Genomic DNA, 19162 nt, shown 5'->3' on the forward strand with positions numbered 1-19162 from the left:
TCAGAGTTTGCACTGATCCAACACTAACAAGGTTCAGGCTCCGTGCTAAGAGCTTCACACCCTTTTATTTAGTCCTCACGACCCTTTAAGGTAAGGACTATTATTATTCCTACTTTACAGAGAAATGGAGGCCCAAAGAGATGAAATAAAACACATCCAAGGCCACACAGTGAATAAGCACAGTCAAGACACACACCCAGGCCTGTCAGGACAGTAGTCCTCCCTGTGAACCAGCCACTGTGCCACTTCACCTCTGGGTGTCACCGCCACCCAGAGGACCACCATGAGGGCAGCCCTACCCCCTCAAACCCACAGAGGCTCCCTCCCTTCCTCTGGAAAACAGAGCAGGGGGCTGGAGGTGCAACCCCAGCACGGATTCTGCCTTCTGCCACCTGGGCCCCAGCTGGGGAGGCGGCTGTGCCTACAGCCGGGCTAGGGGTTCTGGGGTGCAAGCCTTTGTCCTTCCGGCCTGCCCGAGGCACCCACTCACCCAACAGGAAGGAGCCTGTGGAGAGGGAGATGTGGTCTGACAACAGATGCTCCAGGAAGAGGGGGAAGAAGTTGCTGTTGAAGTGGCAGTGAAAGACCTGCAACCAACAGGGGCAGTGAGGAGGCCAGGAACAGGGCAAAAGCCAATAGGTGGAGCGGCAGGAGCAAGAGCGGCCTCTATCCCCCTGTCCCTCGACATGGAACATGCCAGAACAAACCCGAAAACCAAATTCCTGTGCTTATCTAATTCTGCTAAAAGTTAGAAGGAATGATAAAATTGTCATTAGAACAATTAAAAGCTTTTTCTCTTGTAAAACCTATCAGTGCTAAAACAAGCTTAATGACACAAAAACAATCTATTTCTAAATTTGGTTGGCTTATATACTACATATGTTTTAGGTATGGCACGTGGTGTTTTAACAGTCCCCAGAGGGGCACCTCTTTTTCATATCCTTGCTTTGCAGGTGAGGACATGGCTGCCCCGAGAGACTGAGACAAGCCTAAGATGACACAGAGAGCTAGGAGCTCAGATGCTGCTAGAATCCAGGTATCTAACAACCCATCTTGTGCTCCTGCCATTGAATGGCCCAGCCATTCTCAGGCGAGGCCAGAACTGATTTCCCAGCTTCTGAGGGGCCTCTTCCCTTGAGCGAGGCATTCGCAGCCATCCTGGGTGGAGGCACTGCTCCCATACCTGCACCAGGTCCATGCCCACGAACCACAGGAAGTTCCGGTGGCGGGCCAGCTGCCGGAGGTACTGGCCCAAGGTGATGCTGCCCGCCTCCTCGCCGCCCAGAAGCAGCTCTTCTTCACACAGGCTACGGGGCAGAGGGGAGTCAAGAACGGCCTAGGCTGGGCCAGAGCCATCCCCCACCCGGCAGCCATCCACCAGCCAGGGGACCCAGCATGGCAGTCACACCCAGCAGAGTGCTGGCGGGACCCTGGAGAGCCGGAGCTGGCCACTCACCCGCCATCCACAGCCAGGGCTGGGCACCCCGGCTCCCTGCGGGCCGCCTCCACCCGCCACCTCAGCAGCCGTGTGGCCCCCACAAAGCCCAGCCCAGAGCCAGCGGCCAGTGCCAGGCAGAAGGCGCGGAAGGAAGAGAAGTCTTCTTTGTTCCAGAAGGCGTAGGAGGCAAAGACAGACAGGGAGCCAGCCGCACTGAAGAGGGAGCAGTAGAAGTTGAGGTGGGTGCGGTCGTGGGCTGAGAGGGCCAGGTCGGCCAGCAAGGCATGATGGTGCAGGTCCACGAGCGTCAGGAAGCCATCGTAGAGGCACAGGCACAGCAAGAACTGCAGGCCAGCCGGGGCCCAGGGCACCCAGAACGCCAGGAACGACAGTGCCAGCAGCGGCCCATGCCAGCCCAGTGCCCGCACCCGTGCCAGCACCACGGCCCTCGAGGAGAGCCTGGCGCCTGACCTGCCAGGGAGAGGGGTGCTGTTGGGAGATGCCCCTGCAGCCTTGGCAGGCCCCAGTTCCCCCTGCCCGGGGCCCAGAGGAGGGAACAACAGAGGCCCAGAGCATGGGACTCACACCAGGGTGGTCCCACTGAGCCCTGAGTTCAACCCCTGATTTAGGAAGCACAACTCACCAGTGGGTGTACTCTCCCCTCTGCTCTCTTACCAGTCTGCCAGGGTTGATGGCCAAAGGGTGGTGGGATACCCATTTCTCAAGCTTGGGGGCAGTGATGGGCCCAAGCAGGGATGGGCTAAAGAAATCTGCCAGAAGCAGCAGAGAGTGTTTGCTGCACCGAGCCCCGTCCTGAGGGCCTGATAAGCCAAGCGGGGGTAAATTTCTCCCCGAGGTGAGCAAGGCAGCAGCCAGTCAAGGCCACTTCTTCAACCTGGACAGAGCCTGCCTGACCTTGGGAAAGGAGGAAGCCTGGACAACAGTTGAAAATGGTCTCCCTTTCTTTCCCCACCCCAAACACAGGCAGGGGTCCTCCAGCTCTGGGGAGGGGTAGGTGGGACAGAACCAGTTCTGAGCCATCCTCGGGAAACAAACCGGGGTTGGGAGCTGAGGAACTGACGGTCACTCAGCCAGCCGAAGAGGGGGTCATTGAGGCTGTTCCAGAGGAGAAACACCGTCTGTGGGCAGAGGGGAAATGGGCAGGTGGGCTCCAGGCAGCCTCCTCTCCAGGGCTTTCTCCATCCCAGCCTGCTCGCCACCTCTCAAAGATGACCCCAGCTTTCCTTCCTGCAAACCTTTGCTCAGGTCAGTCCCTCTGTTATAACCCACAGCGACTGTCCCATCAAACTCCCACCCATCCAGGGCCCGGCTGATAAATATATGTGAATATACTATAAATGTGCATACATAGAACAGTGCCTGGCTCACAAGACAGAGGCCAGGAGAGCTGGCGTAATCCTCACTGAGGAGTCATCAAGGCCTCCAGCTCCAGCTTTTCTTGCTGAATCTCGGTGGGCAACCCGGCTTGCCCCAAGCTCCTGGCTGGGCAGGATCCAGCCCTGCCATCTGCCTGGCTCCCACCCTGGCTGGCTGCCCCAGTTCTGGCCTACCTCTCCGACCCAGAAGGCAGCTTTGTTGATCTTGTACACTGAGACAAAGGTGTCCACGTAGTAAAGCAGGAACACGTTGTGCAGGACAGAGATGAAGAGGGCCAGGGAGCCATAGACCATGGCCGTGGGCAGGCCCAGCAGCCAGGCCCAGGGCCCACCCAGCCCCATGGCGGCCAGCCCAGCCTCAGCCCCAGGAGTACTGAGGAGCGCTCATGGCCACGGGCAGTCTGGCCATCCTTGTCCCTGGGGAAGAAGAAGCCAGTTAGCTGCAGGGATCAGAGCCAGCTGATCTAACCCCAGACCTCTGAGTCATCTCACTGGGAGAAAGTCTGTACGTAAAACAAAACTGGGGAATCGTCAACGATGTCCAGCTAAAACAATGCTGGACTAGATACCACTACTGGAGAGTAACCCAAGGAAACTGATAAAGGCGTGGGAAGAGGAGGCAGACAGCCAGCAAGTGCTGAGCCAGGTTGCGTGCTAGGGCGCTGTGCTCAGTATCTTCTTTCATCCATACTTTGCTCAGCCTTAACGGTCCAGACATGACAACCCTGGGCTTGGGCACACACTGTGCCTACAGTGGCACCTCGGGCAAGCTACTTAACCCCAGCCTCAGTTTTCTCTTCTGTAAAAAGGAAAAGTGGACGATCATGGCTACTCAGAGGAATGTAAGGATTAAATGAGGTAACTCACAGAAAGTGCTCAATAAATGGATGTTAGTGGTCTCATTATCATCTTTATAAAATCCCTACAAAGTTTACAGCACTATTACAATATTATAGGAGAGCAACCCCAAGCTCAGAGATGTTAAGTAATTTGCCCAGTGTCGCACAGCAAAAAGTAGCAGATTTGAACCCTGACCTGTCTGGCTCCAAAGCCTTTTCTGCCACTTGACCTCCCAAATTGGGTTCCTATGGGCTGCTGGGTAGAATGGAGAAACCTGCTGTGATGGCAGGTTCCATAGGGATATACAAGTGATAAGATATGATAAGAGTCCACAACTGCTCATGCACTTTGATTCAGGAAATTCCACCTCAAGGAACTAACCCCAAGGGAACATGTACAGAGCTGTTCATGGCAGCAACATTTATAAACAGCCAAAAGCTGGACACAGCCCAGGAACACAACAAAGGGACTGGCTCAACAAGCCCGATGCTCTCCACAAAGGCCAAGTATGTGGGCAACCTCAACACAGGGGAGAGAAACTCAAGAACATGTTACATGAAAAGAGAGAACAAAGGACAGCACGAGTGCCTGCTCCCAACCAGGCCGACTCGTGCGCAGAGACCAGCAGGCTAGACTGACCATGGATGGAAAAGCAAATAAAAGTCAGATTTTTATTAAAGCAGCGCTTCTCATACTGTAATGTGCTTCCCAGTCACCAGGGGACTTTGTTAAAATGCAGATTTTGCCTCCATAGGTGTGGGGAGGAATCTGAGATTCTGCATTACTAACGGGCTCCCAGGTGGCACCAATGCTGCTGGTCCATGACCACACTTTAAGCAGCCAGGCATTAAGTCTATCTGTCTCTTTTTTTAGATTCAAAGCTGTTGTTCTCTTTTCAGAAAAATAATCTCATGTGTGCTTGTCTGACCCCCAGAGGGAAGCTATGGGGGCTTCCTTCTCTCAAACTCCCTGTTCTGAGTTGAATGTGCCCAAAAGAGATAAGTTCAAGTCCTAACCCCCAGTGTCTGTGAGTGCAACCTTATTTGGAAATAGGATCTTTGCAGATGTAACGAAGTTAAGATGAGGTCATACTGAGTTAGGGTGGGCCCTAATCCAATGACTGGTATCCTTATAAGGAGAGGGAAATTTGGACACAGAGACAGACACACACAAAGGGAAGACAGCCACGTGAAGAATGAAGGCAGAAATTTGAGTGATGCACCTACAAGCCAAAGAACACTAAGGATTGCAGGCAACCACCAGAAGCTAGGAAGAGGCAAGGAAGGATTCTTCCCTAGAGCCTCCCTCCAGAGGGCACAAGACCCTGCTGATGCCTTGTTGTTGGACTTCTACCCTACAGGAACTGTGAGGTTGCTTTAAGCCACTCAGTTTGTGGCAATTTGTTACGGCAGCCCTAAAACTTATACACCTCCTCAGAGGCTTTCTCTTTGAGTCCTCGTGACCCAAGCCTACCCATGGGCTTCATTTACATGTCCGCATGCTTGCACGCACACATGCAGAACAGAAACTTCTGTTTCCCCATCAGAGTCAGGCCCTGGAGAACCGACTTCAGCCCCAGTCCAAATGTGGTGACCCCCCAGGCCCTGTTCTTGCCCCATCAGCCACCATGGCTCCCCTTCCCTGCCCAGCCTTCAAGGGCCTCTGTAGTCTGGCCTCTCCCCGCCAGTCCAGCCCAGACTCCCGTGGATGTTCAAGCCACCGTCTCCTCTGGCCAGGCCTTTGTTCTTTTTTTTTTTTTTTTTATAAATTTATTTATTTATTTATCCATTTTTGGCTGCGTTGGGTCTTCGTTGCTGCACACAGGCTTTCTCTGGTTGCGGCAAGCAGGGGCCACTCTTCATTGTGGTGTGTGGGCTTCTCATTGGGGTGGCTTCTCTTGTTGCGGAGCATGGGCTCTAGGTGCGCAGGCTTCAGTAGTTGTGGCACGTGGGCTCAGTAGTTGTGGCACGTGGGCTCAGTAGTTGTGGCTCGCGGGCTCTAGAGTGCAGGCTCAGTAGTTGTGGCGCACGGGCTTAGTTGCTCCGCGGCATGTGGGATCTTCCCGGACCAGGGCTCAAACCCATCTCCCTTGCATTGGCAGGCGGATTCTTAACCACTGCGCCACCAGGGAAGCCCCCAGGCCTTTGTTCTTGATGGTGCCTCCTACCAGAAGCACCCTCCCCATGTCTTCATCTCCATCTCACCCATCCCTCAGGAGCCAGCACCATGTCGAGGAGACCTTCTGCAACTCCTCGGCCCTCACTGGTGCCTCCTGCCCCTGCACAGCACTCTCCCACCTGCCTGCACTCCAGCCTGACTGTGGGGTTCTCCAGCGCAGGGCCTGTGTCTTTGCCCTCTCTCTCCCTCTCTGGACTCAGCCACTCTTGCTATAGGAGTGACTGGTAAGAAAGAGGCTCTGCGGGGAGAATAAGGACGGTATCTCATGGGGGTCTCTCTCAGGCTCAATGGAAGCTGAGTGGCAATTCACTCAAGAGATCGGTATGCAGCCCCCCATCCCCTGTGCCAACCTTGTGCCAGCCCACGCCTAGTGGTGGAGCAATGAGAGAAGCAGTGGCCAAAACTACCTGAAAGCAGACGCTAAGTCTGTGAGAATCTCTCCCAGGCCATAATGATCCCACCTTGTCCCAAAGCTGGAGGATATCCAGGTGGCCTCTCCCTGGGGCCTTTGAGCCCCTGAAGAAACATTTGGTGGGAAATACTTTTTTTTTTCACAGCTTTATTGAGGTACAACTGACATATAATAATCTGCATATCGGGGAGTCCCCTGGTGGCCTAGTGGTTAGGATTCTGGGCTCTCACTGCCATGGCCTGGGTTCAATCCCTGGTTGGGGAACTGAGATCCTGCAAGCTGCACAGCGTGGCCAAAAGAAAAAAAGAAAAAAAAAGACCCCCCCCAAAATAATAATAATCTGCACATATTCAAAGTGCACAGTCTGATCAGTTTTGGCATAGGTATGCCTGTGAAACTGTCACCGCAATTGAGATCACCCTGAAAATTTCCTTGGCACTTTCCAAGTAACATAGTGGAAAGAAGACACAACTGGAGGTCTCCGAAGTCCCAACTCCATTTCCTACCCGTGTGACCTGAAGCAATTTGCTAAACCTCTCCATGCCTGTTTCCTGATCTGCACGATGGGGCCAACCTTCCTAAGGCTAGGGTTAGCAGTCCATGAGAAAATACTCTAACGCAATGAGCACAGAAAGTGCAGCAAGCACCCAAACTTCAGAGATTACTACTCTCGAGCCTCCCAGACCTTCCATACCCACCACACAAGGATGGGGTGGGGGTTAATCTAAAGGTGCTTTGGGGCTGTAAAGCACCATGTACACCTCTGCTGCTATCCTTAACTCAGGTCACCTCCTCTGATTCCCCAGGGCCTTTCAGAACTCCCCTCCCTCACCTCGAAAGCCTTTGTCCGAAGGGAGTGAAACCTCCTGGCACCCCTACCCAGATGTCCAGTGACCTGCCCTGGTTACTGGAGAAGGTGGACCCTACAGGCAAGGTCCCCAGCCTCCAGCAGCCGGTTAGCTGCACCCACGCTGGGGAAACAGTAGAAGAAAACCTCAAAGTGCGGTGAGATGGCAAAAGTATGACTTTTGCCATCAGAACAGCCTGGGTTTAAATCTCAACTGAACTTTCTACTAACTGTAACTGCAGACAAGGTCTGAGCTTGTCTGAACCTTGGTTTCCTCCCCTGTAAAACGCGAGCAACAGTGCCTATCTTTATAGGAATGCAGGGAGGATTAAACTATGTCTAGGAAGCCCAGAGCACCGACAGAAAAGTGCTCAGAAACTGGCATTTCCTTGGGCTCACTTATAACAGATCAGGGTAGGAGCAGGGGAATATGCTGGTAATCAGGCCCCTTCCTGTGGTAAGGGGAGTTGGAGAGAAAAATCAAGGCACAAGGGGGAAGAGGACGGCCTGCAAGGAGCACAGGCCCAGATGATGTTCAGGAGTACCAGAGACAGACCACTACCATGGACCAGATCTAGAGGCAAAGCAACCTGTCCAGGTAAGCCTCTGCCCGGAAAGAACGCTGGGGGAGTATGCAGGGTCACTCCAGATTCCACTCCTCCATCAGGAACTGCTTCCTCTAATAGCCCTCCCCACCCCACTCCACCCCCACAGAGAACAACAGCCCTGCCTCTCAGGGGAGGAACGGCTTGGGGCCCACACCAGCCTAGTTGCATAACCTGGCTGAGATATCCTGTAACCTGCAATCAACTCCACCCTCACCTTGGCACCTAGCAGGAGAGCCTGCTGGTGGCCCCAGAGCCCATCCCCCATGCCCCCCGCTGGTATGGTCCCAGTTGTGTGGCCTTGAGCCAGCCACTCCCTCTCCCTGGGCCTCAGTCTCCTCATCTATAAAGTGGGGATGACAATGCCAACCTCTTAGACTGCTGTAGGGCTGAAATGTAAAAGATATATAAAGCACCAAGCCTAGTGCCTGACACTTAGAAGACCCTGAGTAAAATGTAGCTATTCATGGGCTTCCCTGGTGGCGCAGTGGTTAAGAATCCGCCTGCCAATGCAGGAGATACGGGTTCGAGCCCTGGTCAGGGAAGATCCCACATGCCGCAGAGCAACTAAGCCTGTGCGCCACAACTACTGAGCCTGCGCTCTAGAGCCCATGAGCCACAACTACTGAAGCCCAGGCGCCTGGAGCCCGTGCTCCACAAGAAGAGAAGCCACCGCAATGAGAAGCCCACGCACCACAACGAAGAGTAGCCCCGGCTCACTGCAACTAGAGAAAGCCCGTGTGCAGCAACGAAGACCCAACACAGCCAAAAATAAATAAATAAATAAAATTTTTAAATGTAGCTATTCTTCTTCTTTTTCATGTCTCTTAAGTTTAGCTTTATGATCTTTAAAGAGTTGCAGTCAGTGTCCCCTTCTGCCAAATCCATGACTGAAGTTGTCTTTTCAGCACTCAACATTGATGCTTCTCACTGCTTGGTATATCCTGCCATCCATCAGATTCTTTTTTAAATGCCACCTCCAACCTTTGTTCATGTTGTTCCTTCCACCTAAAACACCCTAGATGTAACTACATACCACTTCTCAGACATAGGATATGCCTGGTTTTTACACCTATCATCATGAATCCTCACAACTCTTGTTACTATTTCCATCCTCATCTTGTAAGTGAAGAAACCAAGGCTCTGAAGGTTAAATAGCTGGCCCCAAATCACAGAGCTATTAAGTGCTAGAGCCAGAATTCAAAACAGGTGCTTTTGACTAAAAAAAAAACAACTCAGCATTTCTCACATCACTAGGCCCACACCGCCACCACAATTGTATCAAATCCTGCTGATACAAGCAAGGCCCAGTTCAGGGGCACATACCTTCCCAAGGACACCAAGTCAGGTGTTCTCGCCCCTTTTCAGGTCCCTTGCTCTGTATCAGGATCCAAATGTCTCCCTAACCCTCCTCCAGCCCCCAAGCTCCTTAAAGGCAGGGCCAGGTCAGACCTGCCCCTGATTTGGACTCCCAGCTTCCACCAGGCTCCTTCACCACACAGTAGGTGCTCAATTAATACCTGCTGGGTCAGTTTGCCCCTAAAAGGTCAATACAGACACCCCCAGCCCAACAGGAGAGCAGCAGCCATACAAGTGTCCTCCCCAGATCCCGCTGTGCCCCTCAGTCTGCATTCTGCTTGGCTGTGGGAGTCAGAAAGAGGCAACCTGGGCAATCTTGATGTGAAACATGCACAGCAAGGCAACAGGTGAGGCAACAAAGAGGAACAGTGATAATAACAAAATGTAACATTTATTAAGCTTTCACCCGTGTGCTAAGGAAAATTGATACAATGTGGGAAGAGAGCTCAGAGCAGAGCGACACCAGATCAGGAAGGGCTTTGGAAACTACACACAAGATCCTATACTGAGGACAACAGGATGGGCGGCACTGGGAGTGGCCAGGTGACAGAATCAGATGTTTAGAAGGAGCCCCCGGCATCATGTAAAAACTCTCCCCTCCTCACCCCATCAGGCTTCTGGGAAATAAAGAACCAGAAAATGATAGAAACAGTAGCAGCTCCCTGATTTCTGAACCAGCCTGTGATGAGTAGGGGGCTGATGAATTTGGTAGGGGAAACCAAGAATGACAGACTGGGCCCCTGGGGTGAGGGGCTTCAGAAAGAGGGTGGGTGTTAGCTTCTGATTCCCTTCAGAAGGACTAGAGACTGTATGAGAAGCTATTAGTATGGAGGGAAAAAAATCTACTAATAAGCATAATTTGGAGTTGGGAGCCCTGGGTCAAGTTTGAACCTTATCACGAACTAGCTCTCTGAGTTTATTCGTACATCTGCAAAGCGGGAGAAAATTCCATTCCGTGCCTGTCCCAGGGGTATCAAAAGAATTTGAAAGGTATTATACCCTATGCAAATATTAGGTGTGTCCTTTTTTCAACAAGCAGGTGACCTCTGAATTGTCTTCTGTGTTTCCTGTTTCACACCCCCTTTGTCTCCCTACAGCAGGACCAGCCCTGGCAGGGCTGTTGGGGACGCCCACCCTGGAGAGGTGCCCACTTTCCATGCAGTGACTAATGGGCCCATCCTCCTCCTCAGGCTGGAAATGAACTTCACCCTACTGGTGAAGTTCTCCCTTTCCCTCCCTGCTCCGCAGGTTACTACAGCAGCACTGGAGGATCAGCAACTTCACCCCAGGACCACGCACCCCTCGCAAGCCACAGAGGAGTCTGGGAACAACCCAGGAGTTCCTTATTCAATAGCTGGCGCTGAACCATGTGGTGGTTCTCCAGCCTGTCTGCACATTAAAATCACCTGAGGAGCTGCTCAATAACACCAAAGCCCAAGCCTCACCCCTGACCAATTAAATCGTAATTTCTAAGGACGGGGCCCAGCTTCGGTGTTCTTTTAAAGCTCCCCAATTGGTTCTACAACGCCACCAGGATTAAAAGCCATTATGTTAATGAGATGGATCCCGGCCTGATGCATCATGCGACCTCAGGGAGTCCCTCTGCAAGAATTCCATTCTCACCCCTTGAGCCCAAGCTTCTCCCACCCTGCCCCGAGGCACTCTCTCAACCCACAACCAGAGCACTTCAGGGACTCCCGCAGACAGCCCCCAGGACTCCCAGAGCAGACAGCATTCCTGTACCCTTCGGGTGTGTCCTTTGTGACTGACTGGCCCCCAGTCCGGCCCGCTCCTGCCCCCGAGCCCCGTCCGCGGGCCAGCCCCTCACCGAAATTGTGGCAGGCGAAGCCTAATCCCGCGGCTGCCCGGAGCCAGGTGCCAGCCAGTGCGCCTGCGCGCAGGCCTCCAGCAGCTTCTCCAGCCTCTTCTTCCGCTCCTGCCCAGCGATTGGCTCCGCTTGGCTCCGGGGCCGCTGCTTCGGCAGGTGCTCGCGCCCGAGGATGCCGCCGCCATATTTGTTACGGGCGCTTGCCCTTAGGGACCAAAAAGAGGACGTGGACGCCAGCAAAAAACGGGCAGATTGTCTGTATTCCTGGCCGGTTCACCCTATCCCTCTCACTTCCACGAAGGCTTAATGTCATTTCAGTTCAAATCAACAAGGGTTTTCTGAGAGCTTCCCATCCTCTCCCCCATCCTTTTTTTTTGCCTGTCGTGCGGTCGGTGGGATCTTAATTAACCCACCAGGGATCGAATCTGCACCCACTGCAGTGGAAGCCAGGAGTCTTAACCACTAGACCTCCGGGGAAGTCCCCCACCCCTTACTATTAATTCGGAAAATGAAGAGAGCTCAGCACCTTCCTTCAAGCCTTGTGGTGTGACTGGATGCACAGCTGAGACAGATAAGAAGATGACAGTGGCATGACCTGGGACTCCCTGATGCTGGATTGTGAGCTCCTCAAGAGTAGACAGGCCCAGCTTGAGCTGTGGGCACCAGGGTTCAGGCCACAGGCACCAGGCCCTGAGAGAGCAACCAAGCAGCCCAACCTCTTCTTCTTATTATTATTATTTTCTTGTTTCTTTTCTTTTTTTTTGGTTGTACCAGGTGTTAGTTGTGGCACGTGGGCTCCTTAGTTGTGGCATGCGAGCTCTTAGTTGCCGCTTGCATGTGGGATCTAGTTCCCTGACCAGGGATCAAACCCGGGCCCCCTGCATTGGGACCTCAGAGTCTTATCCACTGCACCACCAGGGAAGTCCCAACCTCCTCATATTATTTTTTTTTAAAGGTTTTTTTTTTTTTTTAAAGGAACTCCTTTATTTATTTATTTATTTATTTATGGCTGTTGGGTCTTCGTTTCTGTGCGAGGGCCCCCTCCAGTCGCGGCAAGCGGGGGCCACTCTTCATTGCGGTGCGCGGGCCTCTCACTATCGCGGCCTCTCTTGTAGCGGAGCACAGGCTCCAGATGCGCAGGCTCAGTAGCTGTGGCTCACGGGCCCAGCCGCTCCGCGGCATGTGGGATCCTCCCAGACCAGGGCTCGAACCCGTGTCCCCTGCATTGGCAGGCAGACTCTCAACCACTGCGCCACCAGGGAAGCCCTCCTCATATTATTAATAGTAATAGTAAAATATAAGGCTACGGAGCTCTTACAATGTGCCCTGTGCTGTGTTAAGCACTCTACATGCATTATCTTGTTGAGCCCTCACATAGTCATCCCTGGGAGGTAGGTGCTATTATCCCCATTTTACAGATGAGGAAACAGGTTGGGAGAGATTCAGTGACTTTCACACAGCAAGTAAGAGGCCAGACAAGTTGGAACCCAGACCTTCTGACTCTCAGAACAGGAGTCTTTCCTCTTCCTACCCCTGCCCAGACCCTGAAAGTCAAGTTTTGTTTTGCTCAGTCTAGTCTGGTGAGGATGTCCCATGTCTTCTCCCAACAGGCCTGTAAGCCTACTTAGATTTCTAGGCAATCAGACAGCACAGACTCCAGACTGCTGTTTCCCTTCCCTGGGATATGGGGCCATGAGTGTGGCTTTTGGCTTCTGGGGGACCTGGGACTCAGTTCCCTAGCTCCACCACTTCTTTTTCGGGGACGCTCTTTTTGTGAGCCTCTGTTTTACTCCTTAGAGGGATTTTGTGGGCATTAAATGAGAAACAGGGGTGTAAGAGTTTTGTTGTCAACAGGAATATCATCCTCTTCCTCCTTCCTGACAACCTGGCAAGGGCCCACCCAGAGCAAACAGTCCAACACAAGAGCCCGGGTGTCCAGGAGCTAGAGTCTGTTCAACCAGTTCCTGGGGAGCCCCAGAGGCCCCATGAACCTTGCCCCCAGCATCCATCTCCCACCAGTCTGTCTCACTTTCCTCCTCCCCAGTCCTGCCTTTTCGGACCCTCTTCTTACCTCCTAGGTCTCCCCTTGGCCACACACACATCACCTCTCTTCTAGACTTCAAGCAATTGATGAAACCCCTCATGCTCCAGAAAGCCCTCATGACCAGAAGGAAGATTACCATTTCTCCCCCATCCTTACCCCTTACCCCCATCTATGCTTTACTGGCTGTGAGAATGGAGGGCAGGAAGGGCAGGAAACCCAGCATTCAGCATAGAGTCTGGTACACTAGGGCCTCCATAAATTGACTAAAGGAGTCCCTCTGCCGTTCCATCTCTGGCCAGCATGTGCCTTTATTTCAAAGCAACACTGAGCCTTTACTTAGCCCTCCCTGGGTATCCTGTGGGGGAACAGGAGAATGGGGAGAGCTGCCAAGGGGCTGGAACTGGATGTGACCTTATAGGAAAGACTTTGGCTCCTGTGTTGCACTGAATACCCCACCCTGAGTTCCCTCAGCCCTCTGATTTTATAGAGAATGTAACCAGTTAGCCTTTTTTGTCAGCACCAGGGCTGGGCCTTGTGATTATCTCTGATTTCCCTTCCCAGTTGTCAAGCACAGAGATAACTGGGAGGGGACATGGGGTGCAATTGAAGATCATATCGCCTGCCTTCTTGAGTCATATCAGAGTCTCTGGATTGTGGGAGAGAGACATACAAAAACTCTCCCTGAAATTCTCTCCTCCCATGGCTTCTGACCTCTGTGATCTATGTTCCACCATGTTCTCCTCCTACCTAACAACTCCTCCTCGGGCCCCTTCACCGGGGCAGTTTTTCCCAGGGCTTTCTTAGTTGCAGAGAGGGTCCCCCAGATTTCCATTTTCAAAACTCTTCACACATTCACTTAAACTTGTCAGGCCATACACTATATGGGGTAAAAGGGACTTCAAAAACAAGATTGCCTGTTGGTGGGAATATAAATTGGTGCAGCCACTATGGAAAACAGTATGGAGGTTTCTCAAAAAAACTATAAATAGAACTACTGGACATCCCTGGTGGTGCAGTGGTTAAGAATCCGCTTGCCAAGGCGACATGGGTTCGATCCCTGATCCGGGAAGATCCCACATGCTGCAGAGCAACTAAGCCCATGCACCACAACTACTGAGCCTGCGCTCTACAGCCCACGAGCCAGAACCACTGAGCCCACATGCCACAACTACTGAAGCCCACGCACCCTAGAGGCCGCATGCCACAACCACTGAGCCTGCGTGCTGCAACTACTGAAGCCCGTGTGCCTAGAGCCCGTGCTCCGCAACAAGAGAAGCCACCATAGTGAGAAGCCCGCACACCGCAATGAAGACCCAACACAGCCAAAAATAAATAAATAAATAAATAAATAAATTAAAAATAGAACTAGCATATGACCCAGCAATTCCACTCCTGGGTATTTATCTGAAAAAAAATGAAAACACTATTTGAAAAGATGCATGCACCCCATTGTTCATAGCAGCATTATTTACAATTGCCAAGATATGGAAGCAACCTGTGTCCATCAAAAGATGAATGGATAAAGAACAAGTGAGCCTAGGGATTTCCCTGGCAGTCCAGCCTCTAAGACTCCGTGCTCCCAGTGCAGGGGGCACAGGTTCGATCCCTGGTCAGGGAACTAGATCCTGCACACTGCAACTAAAAGATCCCACATGCCTCAACTAAAAGATCCCACACACCACAATGAAGATCCCGCGTGCCACAACTAAGACCCAGCACAGCCAAATAAATAAATATTAAAAAAAAGAACATGTGAGTATATATATATATGTGTATATACATATTTATATATATACATATATATGCACACATACACAATGGAATACTACTCAGCCATAAAAAAGAATGAAATTTTGCCATTTGCAGTAACATGGATGGACTTGGAAGGTATTATGCTAAGTGAAATAAGTCAGAGAAAGACAAATACTGCATGATTTCATTTCTATGTGGAATCTAAAAAATAAAACAAACTAGTGCATATGAGAAAAAAGAAACAGGACTTCCTTGGTGGTGCAGTGGTTAAGAATCTGCCTGCCAATGCAGGGGACACGGGTTTGAGCCCTGGCCTGGGAATATCCCAAATGCCGCGGAGCAACTAAGCCCATGCACAACAACTACTGAGCCTGAGCTCTAGAGCCCACGAGCCACAACTCCTGAGCCCATGTGCCACAACTACTGAAACCTGCGCACCTAGAGCCCGTGCTCTGCAATGAGTAGCCACCGCAATTAGAAGCCCGTGCACCACAACGAAGAGTAGCCCCCGCTCTCAGCAACTAGAGAAAGCCTGCGCTCAGCAACGAAGACCCAACACAGCCAAAAATAAATAAATTAATTAATTAATTTTTTTTAAAAAGTAGTTTAAAAAAAAAAAGAAACAGACTCAGATATAGAGAACAAATTATTGGTTACCAGTTGGGAGAGGGAACAAGGGAGAGGCAAGATAGGGGTACGGTATTAAGGGGTACAAACTACTATGTATAAAATAAATAAGCTATAAGGATATATAGTATAACAGGGAATATAGTCAATATTTCATAATAACTATAAATGGAATATAACCTTTAAAAATTGTGAATCACTATGTTATACATCTGAAATTTATATAACATTGTACATGAACTATACCTCAATTGCCCTCAAAAGGCATAGTTGGAACGCAACAAATTGGCAGCCATGATGACACAGTGTAATATGGGCCAGGGTAGCAGCTGTTCTGGTAACTTCACCTACTACCTTTCCTTCATGACTACTCCACCTCCCATCTCCAGCCTGAATATAAAACTGCTGCTGGATAGCTTCCCAAACGTCCCACCTGAACCCAGCACTCCCTCAACTTCCGATCACCCCAAGTGTTTCTTATTTCCAGGATCGTCTTGACTACCCACCGAGCTGACCAAGCTAAAAACATGTGCATCCACCTTTACCCTCCCCTCTCCATCCAGGCAGTTATATGGAATCAAGTCCAGATGAATCTACTCCCATGTCTCTTTTCCATTCCCTGATCTTGTTTTGGTTGTCAGTTTTCCTAAACTAGGGTGTGAACCTCCTCCAAGACTGGCTTCCAGACTCTCTCCATCCTCTACTTTGCCCACAAAAGAGCCTCTGATCGTGGGGGTCACTGATCAGAAACTACTCAGGTTGCTGAATTTTGAAATTTTTCATAATAAAATTCTGGGGGAAAAACAGTCAGGGTGTATTGTTGATGCAAGCAACAGAAGACTTCACTCCATAGTATAATAACCTAAACATTCAATTTTCTAAAGACTAACATGATGGTGCTTTGAAATAATTTTTTAAATGCCCATTTCATTATGTCTTTTGTGGTTAAATCTATATGAAGTAATGCAAGAGGGAAGAGATATGGGGACATATGTATAACTGATTCACTTTGTTATAAAGCAGAAACTAACACACCATTGTAAAGCAATTATACTCCAATAAAGATGTTAAAAAAAATTATACGAAGTAAACACAACCAGTTATGTGTGTAAAAAAAGATTCCCTCAAACTAGATTAAGTAGGAAAGGAATTTATGGGGAAAGGGAAATTGGATAAAGGTGATCAAAAGATACAAACTTCCAGTTATAAGATAAATAAATACTAGGGATGTAATGTATAACATGATGAGCAAAGTTAACACTGCTGTATGGTATAGCTGAAAGTTGTTAAGAGAATACACCCTAAGAGTTCTCATCACAAGGAAAAAATTTTTTTTCTTTTTTTTTTTTGTATCTATATGAGATGATGGATGTTAACCAAACCTATTGTGGTCACCATTTCACAATATATGGAAGTCAAATGATCATGCTGTGCACCTTAAACTTATAAGTGCTGTATGTCAACTATATTTCAATAAAACCAGAAGGGGAAAAAAGGGGATTGATTGGCTCATGTAACTTCAAAGTCCAGGATTCAAACGATGTCATCAGGACCCAGTTTCTCTCTCTGACCCTTGGCTCCACTTCTTCTGCAGCTCTATGCTCAGAGAGATCTTCACCTCTGGACTCAGAACTGCATTCTTTCAGATCTCTGTCCAGGGGAGAGAGCACTTCACTCCATGCAATTAGAGAACAAAGCCCTGGGCTTGGCTCCCATTGGCCCAAATTGAGTCACATGGCTACCCTAAACCAATCACTATGGCCTGAGGGGCGACAGTGATGATTGGTTTAGCCCTAAATCACCCAGGCAATTTAAGGATGGGCTACAGCCAACTCCCCCAGAACCACTTTCCTGAGACTAGACAAGGTGTGGGACCCAAAAAATCTGGGGGCTGTTACTGGAATCAGGGTGAACGAATGCTGAGAAACTCACAGCTTGGTCCTTATTTTTCTCATTTTTCCTGAAGACTGCCTCCCCAGCCTCCTTCAGCAAGCATGTCAGAACCAATATTAAAACGCAGGCTTCTCACTGTCCCAGGCTCCAACTTGAGCTTGGTCTCACACTCTCCTCATCTCCCACCCAGGTATGACCAGATCCCCATGGGGGAGAAACTGGCCAGTCACACAGGGTCCATCATTGAGCTCCAGGCTGGGGTGAGGTCAGTCTATAATAGGTAGTTTTGGACACTCCTCAAGTGCTGTGATTTGGAGAGGGGGCAAAGTTATAAATAGGAGTGGGGAGGTATACTAATTTCCTACTAACGCTCTAGCAAATAACCACAAACTTAGCGGCTTAATACAAATCTATTACAGTTTTGGAGGTTGGAATTCTGTCTCATAAACTAAAGTCAAGGTGTTGGCAGAACTGCATTCCTTTCTGGAGGGTCTAGGGAGGAATCCATTTCCTTGCCTTTTCCAGCTTTGAGGCTGCCTGCATTCCTTGGCTCATGACCCCTTTCATCTTCAAAACAGCAAGAGCTGGTTGACTCTTAGTATCACATACTCTGACTCTTCAGCCTCTCTCTTCCACATTTGACTCCTGTGATTACACTAGGCCCACCCAGATAATCCAGGATAATCTCCCTATTTTAAGGACTGCTAATTAACAACCTTAATACCATCTGCAACCTTAATTCCCCCTTGCCATGTAATATAACATACTAACAAGTCTCCAGGGATTAAGCCATGGACATCTTGGGGGTGGGAGGCCTCCCCCAACAAAGGCCACTATGTCCTGGGACCAGTTCTTAAGGGAGAGGCTCCCTTCTTGGAGCTGTTGGGTAGGGCGTGTTAGATACATACCCTAACCTAGTCCTAGCTGCTGTTCTCACTAGGCCACTGGCCTGAATTAGACTTGACAGAGTGGCTCAGTCAGGTATAAAGAAATGTGACATCACCAGGCTGAGTGTGGGAAACCTCCTCAGAGGGTAGCTGGGCTTTGAGAGATGCTGAGAATCTAGGAGAACCTATGGGGGTTAGTCATGATGCTGCTTAAGTCAACAGAAGAAGGGGAAGGAAAGTATGATGGCCTGGCGGCCCAGAAACTAGAAGAGGGTATCCATTTTAATCATGCAGCAACTACTACCCAGCCCACTGGGGAAGAGAGGTGGAAGGGCATGACCTGCAGCCAGAGGGGACTGGAGCTCAGACAGTGCTCAACCCATCTGAACGAAGCAACCTTTCTGGCTTCACCCAAGTAGCTTCTGGGCTTTGGAATCATTTGCACTGGGTTCAAATCCCACTGTGCCAGTTATAGACTATGTGAACCTGGGAAAGTGGCCTAACTTCTCTGAATCTCTTGTTCCTTATCTATTAAATGAGAATGATACCACCATGTTCTTCACGTGGCTAATAAGAATTAGAAGTTCTTTTTTAAAAAAGTTATAAGCTCTTATGGAACATTCTAGAGGGGAGGATTGTCAGATAGTCCGAAAAAAGCCCCAGCATGGATTGGTGATTAAGCTATTGTTGAGAGCACAAGTCTTGAGACACACGGGGTTGAATTCTGCCCTTACCATAACTAGCTGTGTGAGTCTGGACAAGACACTTAACCTACGTAAGCCCCAGTCATAGAATACATTTATTGTGTACCAAATCTGAAGCAAGCAGCTTCTTGCTATGTAAAGTCAGAAAAATATTAGTACCTCATTCCTACGGTTGATGTAAACTTGAAGTTAGATGCTCATAAGCAACTTGATTCACTGCCTGATGTGCAGGAGCTTCACTCAAATGTTAGGATAACTCAACCCACCTGGCTGGAAAAAGGGGACGTGGAGAACAGGGAGCTAACTTGACTGGAAAGGCCACTGGATGTCCTCAGTGATGTTGCGGGCATC

At 50.1% G+C, this 19162-nt stretch overlaps 1 protein-coding gene across 3 annotated transcripts in view; it reads right to left on the reverse strand.

Moving 5' to 3' along the window:
- The window catches only part of MFSD13A (major facilitator superfamily domain containing 13A), a 25520-nt gene that overhangs the window by 5716 nt on the left and 642 nt on the right, over positions 1-19162 (reverse strand). The window contains exons 1-6 of one of the 3 annotated variants that reach the window (XM_036829361.1): positions 10905-11267; positions 3010-3252; positions 2495-2577; positions 1457-1909; positions 1184-1307; positions 491-587 (exon numbers count right to left, since the gene is read on the reverse strand). In XM_036829361.1, coding sequence (XP_036685256.1) covers positions 491-587; positions 1184-1307; positions 1457-1909; positions 2495-2577; positions 3010-3177 — 925 coding nt within the window. In that variant the 5' untranslated portion in view covers positions 3178-3252; positions 10905-11267. Of the gene's footprint in view, positions 1-490; positions 588-1183; positions 1308-1456; positions 1910-2494; positions 2578-3009; positions 3253-10904; positions 11268-19162 lie in introns of those variants that run through there. The other 2 variants (XM_036829363.1, XM_036829362.1) reach the window with 2 other exon arrangements.

This window comes from Balaenoptera musculus, chromosome 16, assembly GCF_009873245.2.
Source record: "Balaenoptera musculus isolate JJ_BM4_2016_0621 chromosome 16, mBalMus1.pri.v3, whole genome shotgun sequence".
In the NCBI taxonomy this organism is placed as follows: domain Eukaryota; kingdom Metazoa; phylum Chordata; class Mammalia; order Artiodactyla; family Balaenopteridae; genus Balaenoptera; species Balaenoptera musculus.